General features: G+C 48.3%; 1 protein-coding gene, 2 long non-coding RNA genes and 1 pseudogene across 6 annotated transcripts in view; 2 read left to right on the top strand and 2 right to left on the bottom strand.

Annotated features, from left to right (window-relative positions):
- The window catches only part of DIPK1A (divergent protein kinase domain 1A), a 106,551-nt gene extending 101,811 nt beyond the window's left edge, over positions 1-4,740 (bottom strand). For 2 of the 3 annotated variants that reach the window (XM_051857501.2, XM_051857502.2), the window contains exon 1: positions 3,957-4,113. In XM_051857501.2, coding sequence (XP_051713461.1) covers positions 3,957-4,010 — 54 coding nt within the window. In that variant the 5' untranslated portion in view covers positions 4,011-4,113. Of the gene's footprint in view, positions 1-3,956; positions 4,114-4,629 lie in introns of those variants that run through there. The other variant, XM_070078033.1, reaches the window with a different exon arrangement.
- LOC127493588 (uncharacterized) lies at positions 219-3,280 on the bottom strand. The gene is made up of 2 exons (XR_007923984.2): positions 3,149-3,280; positions 219-407 (listed from the first exon to the last, which is right to left on the bottom strand). It is a non-coding gene; the product is annotated as an uncharacterized lncRNA (long non-coding RNA).
- LOC127493586 (uncharacterized) lies at positions 3,148-13,543 on the top strand. Of its 2 annotated transcripts, XR_011390571.1 has the most exons (3): positions 3,148-3,275; positions 12,740-12,893; positions 13,298-13,543. It is a non-coding gene; the product is annotated as an uncharacterized lncRNA (long non-coding RNA). The 2 variants fall into 2 exon arrangements; XR_011390570.1 differs by lacking the exon at positions 13,298-13,543 and having other exon boundaries at positions 12,740-13,082.
- Positions 13,544-14,945: 1,402 nt separating this feature from the next.
- LOC138850602 (glyceraldehyde-3-phosphate dehydrogenase-like) lies at positions 14,946-15,983 on the top strand (annotated as a pseudogene).
- Positions 15,984-16,843: the final 860 nt, after the last annotated feature.

Below are 16,843 nucleotides of genomic sequence, written 5' to 3'. Positions count from 1 at the left end.
CACCACTTTCAGGGTGATGCATGTCCAGGAGAGTGGGGACAACATAAGAAATTGTTATTGATTTTGCTAGGTGTGATATGGTCTTGTGATCATATCTAAAAATGTACTCATCTTTTAGAAACACACACTGAGGTCCTTGGATGAAACAATGTCTGAGGTTTGCTTTAAAATACTCTGGTTGGAAGTGGGTGTTAGAGAAGGGAAATCAAACAAAATACTTTTAACAGGTTTTAAAATATTTATTTTATTTGAAAGAAAGACAGAGACCTCTTCAAATGCCTACAATAGCCAGGACTGCCAGGCTGAAGCCAGGAGCCAGGAACTCAATCCAGATCTCCATGTGGGTGGCAAGGATCCAAGTGCCTGAGTCATCACCTGCTGCCCCCAGGGTGCACATTAGCAGGAAGCTGGAACAGACAGCAGAGCTGGGACTCAAACCCAGGCATTCCATATGAGACAGGCATCCAGAGTAGCAACTTAGCCACTATACCAAACACCCACCCCTGATAATTACCAAGGACATGTGATGGGTACATGAGAGCTCTTTATTCCTTCATTTTATGCATGTGTAAACATTTCCATAGTAAAATATTTTTAAAAGAGAGCAACTCTTCTCTCTTCTCAGGCAGTCTTTTGCTCATTCTCTTTACTTCACAGCACTTACTGTTGTTACTACACATTCCTGAGATTATCCGATTACTGTCTCTTTCTCCAACTAGACCCTTAAGTTCCTTAAGGATCACTAAGGTGTCTGCTTAACTTGAAGAGAATCCCCATCCCCACCTCACACAGTCTAGAGCATGTGACAGCCATCTGACAAATATATACTAAGTAAATGGATGAGTCAACAAAATAAGTAATCACAAGCACCTAATCAATAAATGCTCAAGAAATAATAGAGGTGGGATGGAAAGGATTCAATGTATTTGCCTGCATTGACTTACCATTGACATCACATGCTTTTCTATTAAAAATGCACTGAAAGGCCGGCGCCACGGCTCACTAGGCTAATCCTCTGCCTAGCGGCGCCGGCACACCGGGTTCTAGTCCCGGTTGGGGCGCCGGATTCTGTCCCGGTTGCCCCTCTTCCAGGCCAGCTCTCTGCTGTGGCCAGGGAGTGCAGTGGAGGATGGCCCAGGTGCTTGGGCCCTGCACCCCATGGGAGACCAGGAAAAGCACCTGGCTCCTGGCTCCTGCCATCGGATCAGCGCGGTGCACCGGCCGCAGCGCGCCGGCTGTGGCGGCCATTGGAGGGTGAACCAACGGCAAAGGAAGACCTTTCTCTCTCTCTCTCTCTCTCTCACTGTCCACTCTGCCTGTCAAAAAAATAAAAAAATTTTAAAAATTAAAAAAAAATGCACTGAAAGGGGCAGCTACTTGGTGCTACGCTTCCATCTCTGTGTCAGAGACCTACATCCCATATCAGAGTGCCTGGTTCCAGGTCCCACTCCACCCCTTCTGATCCAGCTTCCAGCTAACACACATCCTGGGAGGCAGCAGACGATGGCTCAAGTATCTGGGTCCCTGCAGCTCATATGGGAGACTCAAAGGAGTTCTAAGCACCTGGCTTCAGCTTGGTCCTGCCCTGGCTGTTGCAGGCATTTGGGGAATAAACACCAGATAGAAGATTTTCTCTCTCTCAAGTAAAATGAAAATACATTAATGAATAAAATAGCAAAAAATAAAAATAAAAGGTACCAAAATTGTCACAAAATAGATTTATTTAACTCCATCTAGCTTATCCAGGAGTACATTCATGCTGTGCACTTAGCTAAGAATTAAAATCACCATTTAATGATATGGAAAATCTAAAACCAAAAAGTAATTAATTGTTTAAGGTCATAATGAATCAGATGCCCAAATGTGAGCAGAATTCAGAACTACTCTCACTCCTCATGCTATTTCCAAAGAAACATGATTTTATCTCAAGAAAAATCAGAAAAGAAAAGGAGTGCTTTATTAATTCAAACCTCTGTGGCTGAGAAACTAGCTGAATAGTAGTCTCAGTTGAAATATTTTTGTTTTTGAAGTTGAAGTCTGAAGTTCCTCTAGTGGTAGAGGAAATGTAAAAAGCAGGTGAGATATTTAGGCAATAGGGAATGGAAGGTGTGACAACAGTAACTTGAAGCCACTTTAAAAAAAAATTGGTTAACTTGAAACAGCATGGTGAGGGACAGCTAGAAAGAAAATTCACAAAGAGAATTCACCTTGATATCAAGATGATGTTTAAAATACCAGTCCCCTAGGATTCTAGTTCCCAGGTTTGGGATCTTTTTTTTTTTCCTCTCAAATACACTATAACCTATGGCGTTTCTATTTGATAATTATTTTATACAGAAATGACCCAGTAAAATATCACTATGCCCCAAATGCTTTTGAAATGCTGAAAAATCCGAGTTTACCTTCACTGGGTAATAGTAATGTGCAAAATCACAAAGAACTGCCGAATGTTTGCCGTTGGTGGAAGTACAACTATTTGTAAAATTAATCTTAACTCATCCGACCTGAAAGCTCTGGTGCTACAGTATCCAAAAAAAAAAAAAAAAAAAAAGTTCCAGCCTCATTTCTGGAGACTATTTATAGCCCCCCAAAAAATCAAAGTCTAAAATAAGGTCTATGACCAAATTTTCCAAAACCAAGCATAGTCAGGTAATTTTAGGAAAAATTATATATTCCACGAAATTAATTTGGGGGGGGGGGGGTCAGGAAAGAGGTCCCTGGCCTGAGAGGAATTCTAGCTCGATGATACTGTTACTCCAGGCTCAATTACTAGTGGTGGCGCTGCTTGCAAAGACTGTGGATGGGAAGTTTCCTTTCCGCACCCTGATGACCACGGGCTGTCAAACCGTGTTTCCAATTCGCAGCACATCACTCACCGCAGGGTAATGAATCACACACGCGCTTTTCAAAAGGACATCAAGATTCACTGCCCCAGGAGGCCCCCTCACCACTTTTTTCAGCATTTATAAGAGCACCAGGCGACCCACAAATAAACTAACGCAGTCTCTCCGTGTAGGCGGTGCAGGATCCCCGGGCCCCTCAAGGCAGACACCCCGCATGGATTTGTAGTTGTTTTCGCAGCGCGGCGAGGGAGCGGCGCTCGGCTGCTCACGCCGTCTGCGAGGTCCCCCTGGTGACCAAACAGTACCTGAAGCCAGCAGCAGGGTTCGAGGGCGCAGGCTGGCGGCGGAACAGAAGATGGAACGGGATTCGGGAAACATCAACACGCGATCGGTTCACACGACACGACCGAGACCTGCATTCGTGTGGCTGGGGTACGTGCAACCCTCAACACCAGCCACTGCCCCCTCTCCTCCTCAAAAGCAAACACCCATCCTCCGGGCTCGGGTTTCCCATCCCCACCTCCCATTTAAATCACCGATGCGATGGGAAGACCAAACCGAGGGGCTCCGCTCACTCCGCTTCCCGGGGGCGTGCGGCGGCCGATGTGACAAACTGTCACGTTTCCTAAAACATGGATGGATGACCCACCACCCTCCCCACCCCGGGACCGGAGACCCGAGACGCTGAGTCCGGAACAGCCGCGCTGCGGGGCCCTCGGGGGAGGGGAGCACCGCGGGAGCCGGGCGAGGACGACGGCCGCACGTCCCAGGCTGCGACCGGACAGGGGCACGGGCGGGGGCAGCGCCGGGGCGCGGGATCGCACCCGGGTCACGTCTCGGGCTCCCGGGCTGCGAGGGCGAGCCCGGGCGGAACCACCTGGGCGCCCGGCCCCGCCGGCCGAGGCGCGGGAGGCCGGGGCCGCGGTGGGAGCGCGGGCAGCTCCGCCCGGGGGCTGCGGCGCCGGGGCGGGCGCGGAGAGGGCGCCGCCAGGTGCCGGACGGCAGGGGGCAGCGGGCTTCGGGGCGGGCGCCGGCCCGCGGAGAGGACAGGGCGGAGAGTCCGGCGCGGCGCGGGAGGGCGCGCGGCGGGTGGCGGGGCCGCCGCCGGCCTACCTGGAGGTAATAGGGTTTCCTTAGCCAGGCCCCCGGACAGAGACTCCTCGCCATGGTAATCACACATCGCCCCGCCGCGCCGCAGTCAGAGGCGGACCCGAGCGCCGCCGGCCGCGCTCCCCGCCCCCTCCCGCCTCTCCGCCCCCTGCCCGGCCGGGCCCGCCCACTCCTCCGCCCCCGCCCCCGCCGCGCCGAGCTGCGCGCTCCCGCCCGGCCTCGCTGCGGGGACGGCGGCGGCGGCGGCTGGGGGCCCGAGGCGCGGTCTCCGGCTTTGCCTGCCGGGCCGCCGCCGCTGAGAGAGCTGCCGCAGCCGACTCCGCCATAAAGGGGAGTCGCACCTCGCTTCCGCCGACACAAATCCAGCGGCGCCTCGCGCTTAAAGGGGAGGAGCGCGGAGGAGGGAGGGGGCGCCGCGGAAGCAGCGGTGTCGCGCGAGGGGCAGGCTGAGGGGCGGGCGGCGGCGGCGGCCCGGGGCGCCCACCCTCGGAGCGTCCCGGCTTCGCCCCCTGCTCGAGCTGCCTGCTCGAGCTGCCCGCGTCGCGCCCGGCCGCGCGTCCCGTCCCCGCCCCCGCCCCGCCGCCGGACTCTCGCTCCTGGGTCCGGACCTGTCTGGGCGGGCAGCGTCGAAATTCAAGGGAAGCGCCGGCTGCTTCCCCGGAGACCGGGGACTTACCCGGCGCGCAGCGGCTGGCGACAGGCACTGCGGCCAGGGCGTCCGCTCTTGCTGACCTCGCCTTGCCCCGCACCCCGTCCTGTTCGCCTCTAAATGACCTTTAACTTCTGTGTGTGTGTGTGTGTGTGTGTGTGTGTGTACTTTCGTAAAAAAAAAAAATTCCGGCTTTTTTGGGTTTATGTTGTTTCAAGAGAGCTTCGGGGTTTTCCTGGCCCCACCCAGGAACCTTGATTCAAAGGGGAAGAAAATGATTGAATTCAGTCAGTCCTGAAGGCGAGAGACCTCGGACGTGGCACCAGGGCCACTGAAGGCGGCAGGGTGTGGTGGCTCTCTTGACTGTGAGGTCCAAATAAGGGAAAGAAAAAGTCATCGTAGTGGAGAGCAGCTGTTGATCCGGGCGGCTTCAGTGCGGGTGTCGCTGCGTCGCACCCCGCGTGCCCACTCTGCCGGAGGCACCTCTGCATAGCTGAGGTGGCCGTTTAGAAGGCCTGCTGTGAGGGGTGGGTTCCCCAGAAGCAAAGCTTGACCCACTCACACCATGGGTTTTACAGAAGCCTGCTGGTGCTGTTCCTCTCTGAAGGGCTACCTTCCTCCCACCCACGCACACGCACAGGTTTTTAACTTTGAGGGTGTTTTATTGCTTGCAGATAAACAGTTTTCATTGATTTTTTGTTTGGGTTAAGAGACTTCAGTAATTTCTGGGTAAGCTAAGGATGGATCCTACTGTGTTCATTCATTCAGTCATTGACTTTGCATGTGTGGAGTACCCACATTTCAAGTTGAGTTATATCTGTGAACAAAACAAAAATCCCTGCCCTGGTGACATTACGTTTTTCGGGTGGGAGAGAGGGAGGCAATAAATAATAAATGCAATCAATAAGGAAATCGAATAGAGTAAGAGAGCTGCTAAGGGTTATGGCAATGGCAAGAAGGCTACAGGTAGAGGAGGTTTGAGGGGAAAGGTCAGGACGTGTTGCATTTGAATTATCCGTTAAAAATCCAAGTGCAGAGCTTGAGCAGGCGGTTGTGTACTAGAGTCTGGGATTAAGCAGAGTGGGCCAAGTTGGGGGATACAGGAAAGATGTCAGCATTTAGATAGGATTTAAAGCCATGAGACTGGAGAAGATCACCAAGTGAGTGAATGTAAGTAGAAGAAAACCTAGGATGAAGCCCTAAAATGTGACTGTAAGGGGAGTGAAGTGAGTGAGTCAGCAAATGAGTCTGAACGGCAGCAGTGAGTCTGCCCTGACAGGCAGGTGAAGTACTTGTGCGTGAGTGAGGCTTGAGAATTCACCACTGGATTTAGTGACACGTGGCCAGTTTTTTATTTAATAAATATAAATTTCGAAAGTACAACTTTTGGATTATAGCGGTTCCCCCCCACCAATACCTACCCTCCCACCCGCAAACCATCCCATCTCCTCCCTCTCCCATCCCATTCTTCATTAAGATTCATTTTCAATTATCTGTATATACAGAAGATCAATGTAGCATATTCTAGGTAAAGATTTCAACAGACTGTACCCACAAAGACATACAAAGTATAACGTACTGTTTGAATACTAGTTTTACCATTAATTCGCATAGTACAACACATTAAGGACAGCTCCTATGGGGGAGTAGGTGCACAGTGACTCCCGTTGTTGATTTAACAATTGACACGCTTATTTATGATGTTAGTAATCACCCGAGGCTCTTGTCATGAGCTGCCAAGGCTATGGAAGCCTCTTGAGTTCACAAACTGACCTTATTTAGACAAGGCCATAGTCAGAGTGGAAGTTCTCTCCTCCCTTCAGAGAAAGGGACCTCCTTCTTTGATGGCCCGTTCTTTCTGCTGGGGTCTCACTCACAGAGATCTTTCATTTAGGTCATTTTTTTGACATGGCCATTCTTAACACTTCAGTGGAGGAACTGCAGTGGGTTTAAGAAATGGCTAATGCTCTCCTGCAGTGAGCAGTCCTCAATGGGACAGTAGCTGGTGGGAAAGTGGAGTCAAAAGTAAATTTTTTTTTAAATGAGGAAGTAATGTTCATTTCTGATGGAAATGATCCAGAAAGGAAGGAAAAATCAATGAAATTAATGTAGGAGCAAGAAGGCTGAATTGCAGGAGTGGTGTTCTTCCGAGGGGAAAATGTTTGGAATCTAGCAGAGAAGAGGAAGAATCATTATGTAGACCAGAGCACAGACTGTCCATCCATGCAACAGGCAGGCAGGTGGGCAGGGATCAGAAGTTCTTTTCTGGTTGTTTTCCTTTTGTTAGAAATGTAGGAAGTACTTACCAGCTGAGAGGAGGTGGGAAAGATTAATGGAGGTTTAATGAGCAACGAGAAAGTGTGAAATAGTCATCTTGGAGAATGGGAAGATGAGTAGGCTAGAAAAAAATTGTGCACTGCCGACTATCATTAAGAGGCCACTTGAGTTCACGGTCATGAATTCAAGTGGGACAAGTCAGTGTGACTGTGCTTTTTTTCTCAGCGATAATCAACTGCTGGGATGCAGCCTCAGAGAGTAGGCTGAGAATTCTATTTAGTCAGATTTTACCAAGGGAATAAGCAAGGAGAGGAAAGCGAGGAAGTTGAGAATACAAGCAAGGGAGTGATAGGATTCACCATGGATTGGAAATAAGTGAAAAGGGAAGAGTAGATATGGAGACATTAAAAACAGGGAAAACAGGACTGTTTCAGAGTTAGACCTGGTCTCCTGGATGCTCGGCAGTGACTACACAAGAGATGAGAAATTGATGCAGGGAGCCAGTAAGGTTATCAGAGTGGCCACCAGAGCAAGGCAGACTCTGGGGTCCCAAATGTGCTCTTCCCCACTTTGAAACTAGTAGGGTGACTTTTCAAGGAGAAAGGGTACCTGTGGAGGCTCAGGGAAGACAGTAGGCCCTTAAATTTTTAGACAATCAGCGTGAGACCCAAGACTGACCACAGGTAAGTTACAAGTGTAGTAGTCAATTTTTGTTTGAATGTGAAAAGAAAGGAAGATGGTATCTGTTATGGTTACAAAAAGATGGTAGTGTTGGTGAATTGTGGGGTTGAGGGATTGTAAGAGTAAAGGGAGCTGGCGCTGCGGCTCACTAGGCTAATCCTCCGCCTTGCGGTGCCGGCACACCGGGTTCTAGTCCTGGTCGGGGCGCCGGATTCTGTCCCGGTTGCCCCTCTTCCAGGCCAGCTATCTGCTGTGGCCTGGGAGTGCAGTGGAGGATGGCCCAAGAGCTTGGGCCCTGCACCCCATGGGAGACCAGGAAAAGCACCTGGCTCCTGGCTCCTGCCATCGGATCAGCGCGGTGCGCCAGCTGCAGCGCGCCGGCCGCGGCGGCCATTGGAGGGTGAACCAACGGCAAAGGAAGACCTTTCTCTCTGTCTCTCTCTCTCACTGTCCACTCTGCCTGTCAAAAAAAAAAAAAAAAAAAAGATATTGAGGGTGTTACTGGAGAATGGCAGGGTTCTTGTCTTTGGGCAAGAAAGAATTCAGGCGTGAGACAGAGTAGTGGAAAGTAAAGTAACAAAGTTTATTAGGGAAGGGACATCCATAAGAACGGATGGGCACCTCTCCAGACAGGACCTGAGAAAGAGTGCCCAGTAGCTCGGACTTGGGGGAGGAGCGAGGTTACATGGTTGAGTGGAGAGATTACACCTGGGAAGGCCAGGTGAGCGGCTCACCAGAGAGGAGGAGGGCTGAGCGTGCAGTCCTGTTGAGGCTGGGGGGTTAAGGAGATGGGTCTTTGTCTTCATACATCTCCTCCTGAAACAAAGGATTTTATGGATGTAAATATTAAGAAGCTCCTATCTGAGTTTTCCCCTGAAGGTATCAGACAGGAGGAAGCCTAGCTGTCGCCATCCTAAATTTAGAGGAAGGACACTGGGCTGCAGATGCAGATGCTGGACATAGATGTCTTGTCTTTAGGCCTGTCACACACACATAAGCTCATATCTGACTTCCTACCTAACAAGGGCATAGAGGGTTTTTGCTGGTGGTGGCCTGAGGTTTTTCTTCACAGTGGGAAAGCCTTGGAAATTGGGGAGTAGGAAAAAAGAGTTCAGAATAAGTGCTGTGAAGAGCTTTGGGTGGGTTAGCACACAGGAGACTAGGGGTGACCTGAACTCTGGAGTTTCTCTGGTAACTCATGTAAGCAAGGATAACAAGGACAAAGACTGCTGGAAGTGGGAAGAAGTAGTATTCACTTTCTGTTTACAGTCAACACAGACTGAATGTCATTCATATTTTATTTGAAAGGGGAAAAGTAGTTTAGATAATTTCCATTTCAAACTTCGATTTATTCCCTTATCATCACATGCCTCAGGACCCTGAGGGAGACACCTGGGGCTACTGCAGACCCCAGGGTCTATGCTGGGAACCTTGTACTACTAGACTTGCATTTTGTCTTTAAATGCACTTGGTAGTCCAAAGGTGGGTCCAAGCAGGTTGGCCTGTGGCAAACTGGGGACTACAGAGGCCCTGCCATTCTTCACGTCATTTAAGGGACTTACTTTACTGACATCTAAAGCCACCTGTTCTAGTGCTCATCCTTGTAGAACTCAAAAGTTTCTGTTCTTCTAAGTAACAGCCAGCTAACTCAGAGACATCTATATGTGGAGGTGCTAATTTGGGTCCTCTTGGTCATCAGGTATAATGTAACTTTGGCTTTTCAGAGACAAAAGAACGACTCCAGTGGTTTTATATATAGGAGAATAAAAATCAGTGGCCTTTGAACTTAAAAAATTATTTATTTGAAAGGCAGAATTACAGAGAAAGAAACAGAGAGACAGAGATCTTCCAGCCACTGGTTCACTTCCCAAATGACCATAACTACTGGGACTGGGCCAGGTACAAAGCCAGGAGCCAGGAACTCCATCCTGGTCTCCCTTGTGAGTGGCAGGGCCCTAAGCAATTGGACCATCTTCTACTGCTTTTCCTAGGTGCATTAGCAGGGAGCTAGAGCTGTATCAGAAGTGGAGCTGCTGGGACTCAACCCAGCATTCATATGGGATGCTGGCATTGCAGGCACGCGTGCGGTGACTTAACCCAGCGCACAACAATGCCAGCACCGTCTTTGAACGTTTTAATTTGCATATACCCAAAACAACTTTGAAAAATGCTTGCATCCCTTTCCTAATGTTTTATATCAACATCCAAAATTTGTATAATAAATTTAACAGTTGTAAAGCAAGTAATTTCCAGTTTTATGTGTAAATATTGGCATTTAAAAACAAAACTGTGAGGGCAGGCATTGTGGTGCCGTCAGTTAAGCTGCTGCTCCATATTAGAGTGACTGGTTCAAATCCTGGCTCCTCCATTTCTGATTCAACTTCCTGTTAATGCACCTAGGAGGCAACAGATAATGGCCCAAATACTGGGGTTCCTGCCACCCATGTAGGAGACCTACATGGAATTCCTGACTCCTGGCTTTGACTCCTAGCTGTTGCAGGCCTTTGGGGAGTGAATCAGTGTACGGAACACTCTCTCATTCAGTGGCTCTCTGTGTCCCTCTGTCTCTCTGTCTCTCTATTCTGCCTTTCAAATAAATAAGCGACTCTTTAATTTTTTAATTTTTTTGATTTATTCATTTACTTGAAAGTCAGAGTTACAGAGAGAGGAGAGGCAGAGAGAGAGAGAGAGAGAGGTCTTCCTTCCGTTGATTCACTTTCTAAATGGCCGCAATGGCTGGAGCTGCGCTGATCCAAAGCCAGGAGCCAGGAGCTTCCTCTGAGTCTCCCACGCAGGTACAGGGGCCCAAGGGCTTGGGCCATCCTCTACTGCTTTCCCAGGCCATAGCAGAGAGCTGGATTGGAAGTGGAGCAGCTGGGTCTCAAACCGGTGCCCATATGGGATGCCAGTGCTTCAGGCCAGGGCGTTAACCCGCTGCACCACGGCACTGGTTAATTTTTAATTTTTTAAATGATACATTTATTTATTTGAAAGGCAGAGTGTTAGAGAGAGCACAAGATCTTCCATCCACTGGTTTACTCTTCAAATGACCACATCAACTAGGGCTGGGCTAGGCTGAAGCCAGGTGCTAGGAACTTTAACCTGGCCTCCCATGTGGGTAGCAGGCACTCAAGTACTTGGACCATCTTCTGCTACCTTCCCTGGTTCATTAACAGGGAGCTGGATTGAAAGCAGAGCCTCTGGGATTCCAGCTGGCACTCCAATATGAGATGCTGGTCTCACAAACAGTGGCTTAACCCACTGGACTACAACATAGGCCCAACATTATTTATTTTAGTATTTTTAAAACTTTTATTTATTTATTTGAGAGGAAGAGCGACAGAGTAACTCAGAGACAGAGTGAGCTTTCATCCACTGGTTCACTCTCCAAATGTCCACGATGTCCAGGGCTGGGCCAGGACAAAGACAGGAGCCAGGAACCAATCAGGGTCTCCCACATGGGTGGCAGCAACTCAAGTACTTGAGCTATTACGGTTGCCTCCCTGGATTTGTGTTAGCAGGAAGCTGGAATCAGGAACCAGAGCTAAGTATCTAACCCAGGTTCTCCAATGTAAGATGCACATCTCTTGACTGCTAGACTAAATTCCTGTGCCCTGTTTTAATTTTTAAATACACAATACTCTCACCAGCTTCAAAAATTAAAACTAAATTGAGGGGCCAGCACCGTGGTTCACTTGGTTAATCCTCCACCTGCAGTGTTGGCATCCCATATGGGTGCTGGGTTCTAGTCCTGGTGGCTCCTCTTCCAGTCCAGCTCTCTACTGTGGCCCAGGAAGGCAGTGGAGGATGGCCCAAATGCTTGGGCCCTGCACACACATGAGAGACCAGGAGGAAGCACCTGGCTCCTGGCTTCAGATCAGTGTAGCTCTGGCCATAGTGGCTATTTGGGGGTAAACCAACAGAAGGAAGACCTTTCTCTCTGTCTCTCTCACTGCCACTGCCTAACTCTATCAAATAAATTAAAAAAAAAAAAAAACTAAATTGAAAGTATATGTTGAGAAGTCCTATTCATACAGTCCGTGCTTTTCCTCTTTACTCTACCCTTCCCCACCAAGAATGCTCATTAAATTTTAAATGTACCCTTTCTGTGCTATTCTTTCTCTCTATTAAAAAAAATTGAGTATGTAGTATTAAGTTGAATATGTATTTCATTCTCTCTTTCTTAGTAAAAAGTGAATTACTAGGGAGGGCTTTTGGCTCAGTGTTAAGACACTGGTTGGGACACCCACATCCCATATTGGAGTGCCTGGGTTCAACTTCTGGCTCTGCTTCCAATTCCAGCTTCCCACTAATATATTCCCTGGGAGACAGCAGGTGTTGGCTCAAATACTTAGGTCCCTGCCACCCAGTGTGGAAGTCCTGGATTGACTTCCTGGCTCCCCTTGACCCAGCCCCTGCCATTGCAGGCATTTGAGGAGTAAGCCAGCAAATAGAAGATCTCTCTGTCTTCCTACCTTTTAAACAAAAATAAAGAGAAAATTATTTTTATAAATCACTTATGTTTTTAAAACTGCAGAATGAAAATCTATCAGACTAATGAAAAAAATCCTAAGAGACCAATATCAAATCACAGGCTCGATAAGAATTCTGTTCCCTTTTGCCTTGATAGTTGGGTTAGATCACAGAACTCAACTCAGATTCTTCAAAGTCATGTCAGAAATCTATGACGCTTAAAGGGCTTTGAATTCAATACTGAGGCAAGCACAGGTTGCTGCTATGGGCAGCCCTAGGCAGATACAAGGGTACTTCAAAAAGATCATGGAAAATAGAATTTTAAAATAGGTTTACTTTGGTGCAAAAGAAAACTGAAATCTATGCATACAAGAGGTCTTCAAAAGATTCATAAAAAATGCACATTTTGAAAAAACTATGCATGGATTTCCAAAAATCTTTTGCACCATAACAGACTTATCTTTTAATTCCATTTTCCATGAACTTTGGAACTATACCTTCTATGTTTCATTTGACTAGTCCAACATTTACAAATTGGGGCATTTTTATATAAACATTCAGATTTCTGGCCCTTTTGAAAATTAGAAGACCAGACAACCCCGCCTTTCATTCACACATCAGCTAGGCTGGTGTGGCCCCCTCTGTGTGGAGCCTGTACCCTGAAGTCGGCCATAGTCCCTCTCATTCTCTTGTTTTCCTTCTCCAGCCCTCAGCATTTACCAGCTTTTCCATCTGGCCCCTGGAGACATCTGACCTCGTGACTCTGAAGTGAAGTCAGAGCAAGTGACTCAGGAGAGAAGACGCTGGGAAGCTTTGGAATGCGAAGCAAGAGGCGCCCAGGAAAAGGATACAGGGAGGAGGTTAATTTCTGAATTAGTGATTCTAACAACCCATGCTTTACCTGAAATTTCTCAGATAACAGACAAGTGAGTTTTCTTACATATAATGTAGCCTACATTCACCTTTGTAGGGCTCTAGGTGGTACAGGTAAGATGGTGACTGAATTTGTACCCCTTGAAAAATAAATGTTATGACAATCCAGACTGAAATGAGAGGCAGGGCTCTTTTTTTTTTATCTTCCACAAAAAGGCACATTGGATATTAGAATTAAAAATGATTCTCAAATTTTCACTCACCGCCACCAAATATTAAGAACATATTGTACGGGCTGACACTGTGGCATAGCCTGTAAAGCTGCTGCCTGCAGTGCTGGCATCCCATATGGGCACAGTTTAAAGTCCCGGCTGCTCCACTTCCTATCTAGCTCTCTGCCACGGCCTGGGAAAGCAGTAGAAGATGGCCCAAGTCCTTGGGCCCCTGCACCTGCGTGGGAGACCCAGAAGAAGCTCCTGGCTCCTGGCTTCAGATTGGCACAGCTCCAGCCATTGCAGCCAACTGTGGCCAATTGCAGAGTGAACCAGCAGATGGAAGACTTCTCTCTCCCTCTCTCCTCTCTCTCTCTCTGTATAACTCTGACCTTCAAATAAATAAATAAATCTTTTAAAAAAAAGAACATATTGTATCTAAAGTGTTATAAAGGAGCTGTGGCTCAGTAGGTTAATCCTCTGCCTGTGATGCCAGCATCCCATATGGGCTCTGGTTCTAGTCCCGGTTGCTCCTCTTCCGATCCAGCTCTCTGCTGTGGCCTGGGAAAGCAGTGGAGGATGGCCCAGAAGCTTGGGCCCCTGCATCTGCGTGAGAGACTAGAGGAAGCTCCTGGCTCCTGGCTTCAGATCTGCACAGCTCTGGCTGTTGCGGCCTTTTTGGGCAGTGAACCAGTAAATGGAAGACCTGTCCCTCTGTCTGTCCTTCTCACTGTCTGTAACTCTGTCTCTCAAATAAATAAATAAAATCTTTCAAAAAAATAAATGTTGTTCAGTATGGAACACAAGAAACTTCTTATGAAGTAGGGCAGGTGTTTGTGTACTTGGTTTTTATTTGGAATGCAATGCTTTAAAAAAAGATGATTAGAACTTGGAGGGAGATCCTAACTCATTGTATGTCCCCAAGACCTAGCACAGCACTTGACTTACAGAAGGTAATCCATAAATATTTGTTGGAAGAATGAATGCATGAATGAGGCTGCCAGGATGATACAAAGTATAAGAATAGAATAGTGTTTTATAGATTGTTATTTATTTATTTGTTTACTTACTTACTTATTTGAGAAGCAAGAAGAGAGACAGAGCTATAGTCAGAGAGAGCACAGTGCCTCCTGCTGATTCACTCCTCCAAATGCCTGCAACAGCTGAGGCTGGGCTAGACTGAAATTGCGAGCTAGGAACTCCACCAGGGTCTCCCACATGGGTGGCAGTGCCCCAACTACTTGAGCCATCACTTGCCATTGCCCAAGGTGTCCATCGGCAGGAAGCTGGAATAAGGAGGGAGTTAGGGCTCCCCAGACACTCCACTAACCTGACATCTTAACTGCTAAGTCAAACACTTACCCCAGAATAGGTTTTATTTTTTTTAAGATTCATTTATTTATTTGAAAGTCAGAGTTATACAGAGAGAGCAGAGGGGGAGAGAGAGAGAGAGAGAGAGAGAGAGACAGAGAGACAGAGTCTTCCATCCGCTGGTTCACTCCCCAATTAGCTGCAATGGCTGGAGCTGAGCTGATCCAAAGCCAGGAGCCAGGAGCTTCTTCTGGGTCTCCCATGCAGGTGCAGGGCCCAAGGACTTGGGCCATCTTCTACTGCTTTCTCAGGCCATAGCAGAGAGCTGGATGGGAAGTGGAGCAGCCAGGACTCAAACTGGTACCCATATGGGATGCCAGCACTATAGGCAGCTGCTTTACCTGCTATGCCACAGCACCAGCCCCTAAAAACTTTTTTAGAAAATTTATTTAAAAGGCAGAGTTACAAAGAGGGAAGAGAAAGAAGGATCTTCCTTCTGCTGGTTGATGCCCTAAATGGCTGCAATGACTAGGCCAGGTTGAAGCCAGGAGCTTCATCTGGGTCTCACTGAGCCGGCCCCCTAGCATAGGTCTCAAAGGTGTTTTGGCTCTCTGCTCCTCCCCATTTGACAGACAGCTGCATGTTCACATGTAGTACTGAGATGGTAGAGGTCAAAGTAAACGTATTTGACCATATTGGACACCTGATCACCAGGACTGCTTTTTAACTCTGGCAAAGTAGATGTTGTTGCCATCAGTGACTCCTTTACTGACCTCAAGTACATGGTCTACATGTCCCAGTAAAATTCCCCCCATGGCATGTTCAGTAGCACAGTCAAAGCCAAGAACAGGAAGCTTTCTGTCAATAGGCCATCCATTTCTCCACCAACACCAAATGTGGTGTTGCTGCTGATGACATGTTGTGGAGTCCACTGGTATCTTCTCCGTTATTGAGAAGCCTGGAGCTTACTTGAAGGGTGGAGCCAAAGGGTTTATCATCTCTGCCCCCTTTACTGATGCCCCCATGTTTGTGATGCGTGTAAACCTTGAGAAGTATGGCAACTCCCACAAGATCTTCAGCAGTGCTTTCTGCATCACAAACTGCTTAGACTCCTAACCAAGTCATCCGTGACAACTTCGGCATCATTGGTAACATCAGCCCATGCCATCACTGCCACTCAGAGTGCTCCAGGTGGCTCATCTTTGCAAATGTGTCTTGGTGGCCATGGGGCTGCCCAGAACATCACCCCTGAATTTATTGGCCCTGCCAAGGGTGTGGGCAATGTCATCTCTGAGCAGAATGGGAAACTCACTGGAGTGACTTTCCGTGTGCCCACCCTCAACAAGCCAGTTGTGGATCTGACCTACAATCTGGGGAAAGCTGCCAAATATAATGACAGCAAGGATGTGGCAGGCTTTTGCCATAGTGGTTAAGATGCCATTTGGGACACCCTCATCTCATATTGGAGTCCCTGGGTTCAAGCCCTGGCTCTGCTCCCAATTCAGCTTCCTGCTAATGTGTACCCTTGGAAGCTGCAGGTAATGGCTCAAGTAGTTGGGTCCATACCATCTGCCTAGAAGACTGGGATTGAGTTCCTGGTTCCTGGCTTTGGTCTGGCCCAACCCTGGCTGTTACAGGCATTTTAGGAAGTGAACCAGTAGATCTCACTCTCTCTCCCTCTCTCCCCCCTCCCCCACCCTTCAAATAAATAAAATCAATTGATTTTTAAAATATTTAAAAAGAAGGTGGGCCGGCACCGCGGCTCACTAGGCTAATCCTCTGCCTTGCGGCACTGGCACACCGGGTTCTAGTCCCAGTCGGGGCACCGGATTCTGTCCCGGTTGCCCCTCTTCCAGGTCAGCTATCTGCTGTGGCCAGGGAGTGCAGTGGAGGGTGGCCCAAGTCCTTGGGCCCTGCACCCCATGGGAGACCAGGAGAAGTACCTGGCTCCTGCCATAAGGAGGACCTTTCTCTCTGTCTCTCTCTCTCACTGTCCACTCTGCCTGTCAAAAAAAAAAAAAAAAAAAAAAAAAAAGAAGAAGAAGAAGGTGGTGAACCAGACACTGGCAGGTCCCCTAAAGGGATCTTGATTACACTGCAAACCAGGTTGTCTCTCTCCTTCCTTCCTTCCTTCCTCCCTGCCTTCCTTCCTTCCTTCCTCTATTTTTTTTTTTTAGATTTATTTATTAATTTGAAAGGCAGAGTTACAGAGAGGCAGAGAAAGAGAGGTCTTTCATCCACTGGTTCACTCCCCAGTTGGCTGCAACCGGCCAGAGCTGAGCTGATCTGAAGTCAGGAGCCAGGAGCTTTTTCCGAGTCTCCCACACTGTTGCAAGGGCCCAAGGACTTGGGCCATCTTCTACTGCTTTCCAAAGCTATAGCAGAGAGCTGGATCAGAAGTGGAGCAGCCGAGA

Source organism: Oryctolagus cuniculus, chromosome 7, assembly GCF_964237555.1.
Source record: "Oryctolagus cuniculus chromosome 7, mOryCun1.1, whole genome shotgun sequence".
In the NCBI taxonomy this organism is placed as follows: domain Eukaryota; kingdom Metazoa; phylum Chordata; class Mammalia; order Lagomorpha; family Leporidae; genus Oryctolagus; species Oryctolagus cuniculus.
This window is presented reverse-complemented; position numbering and strand designations above follow the sequence as displayed.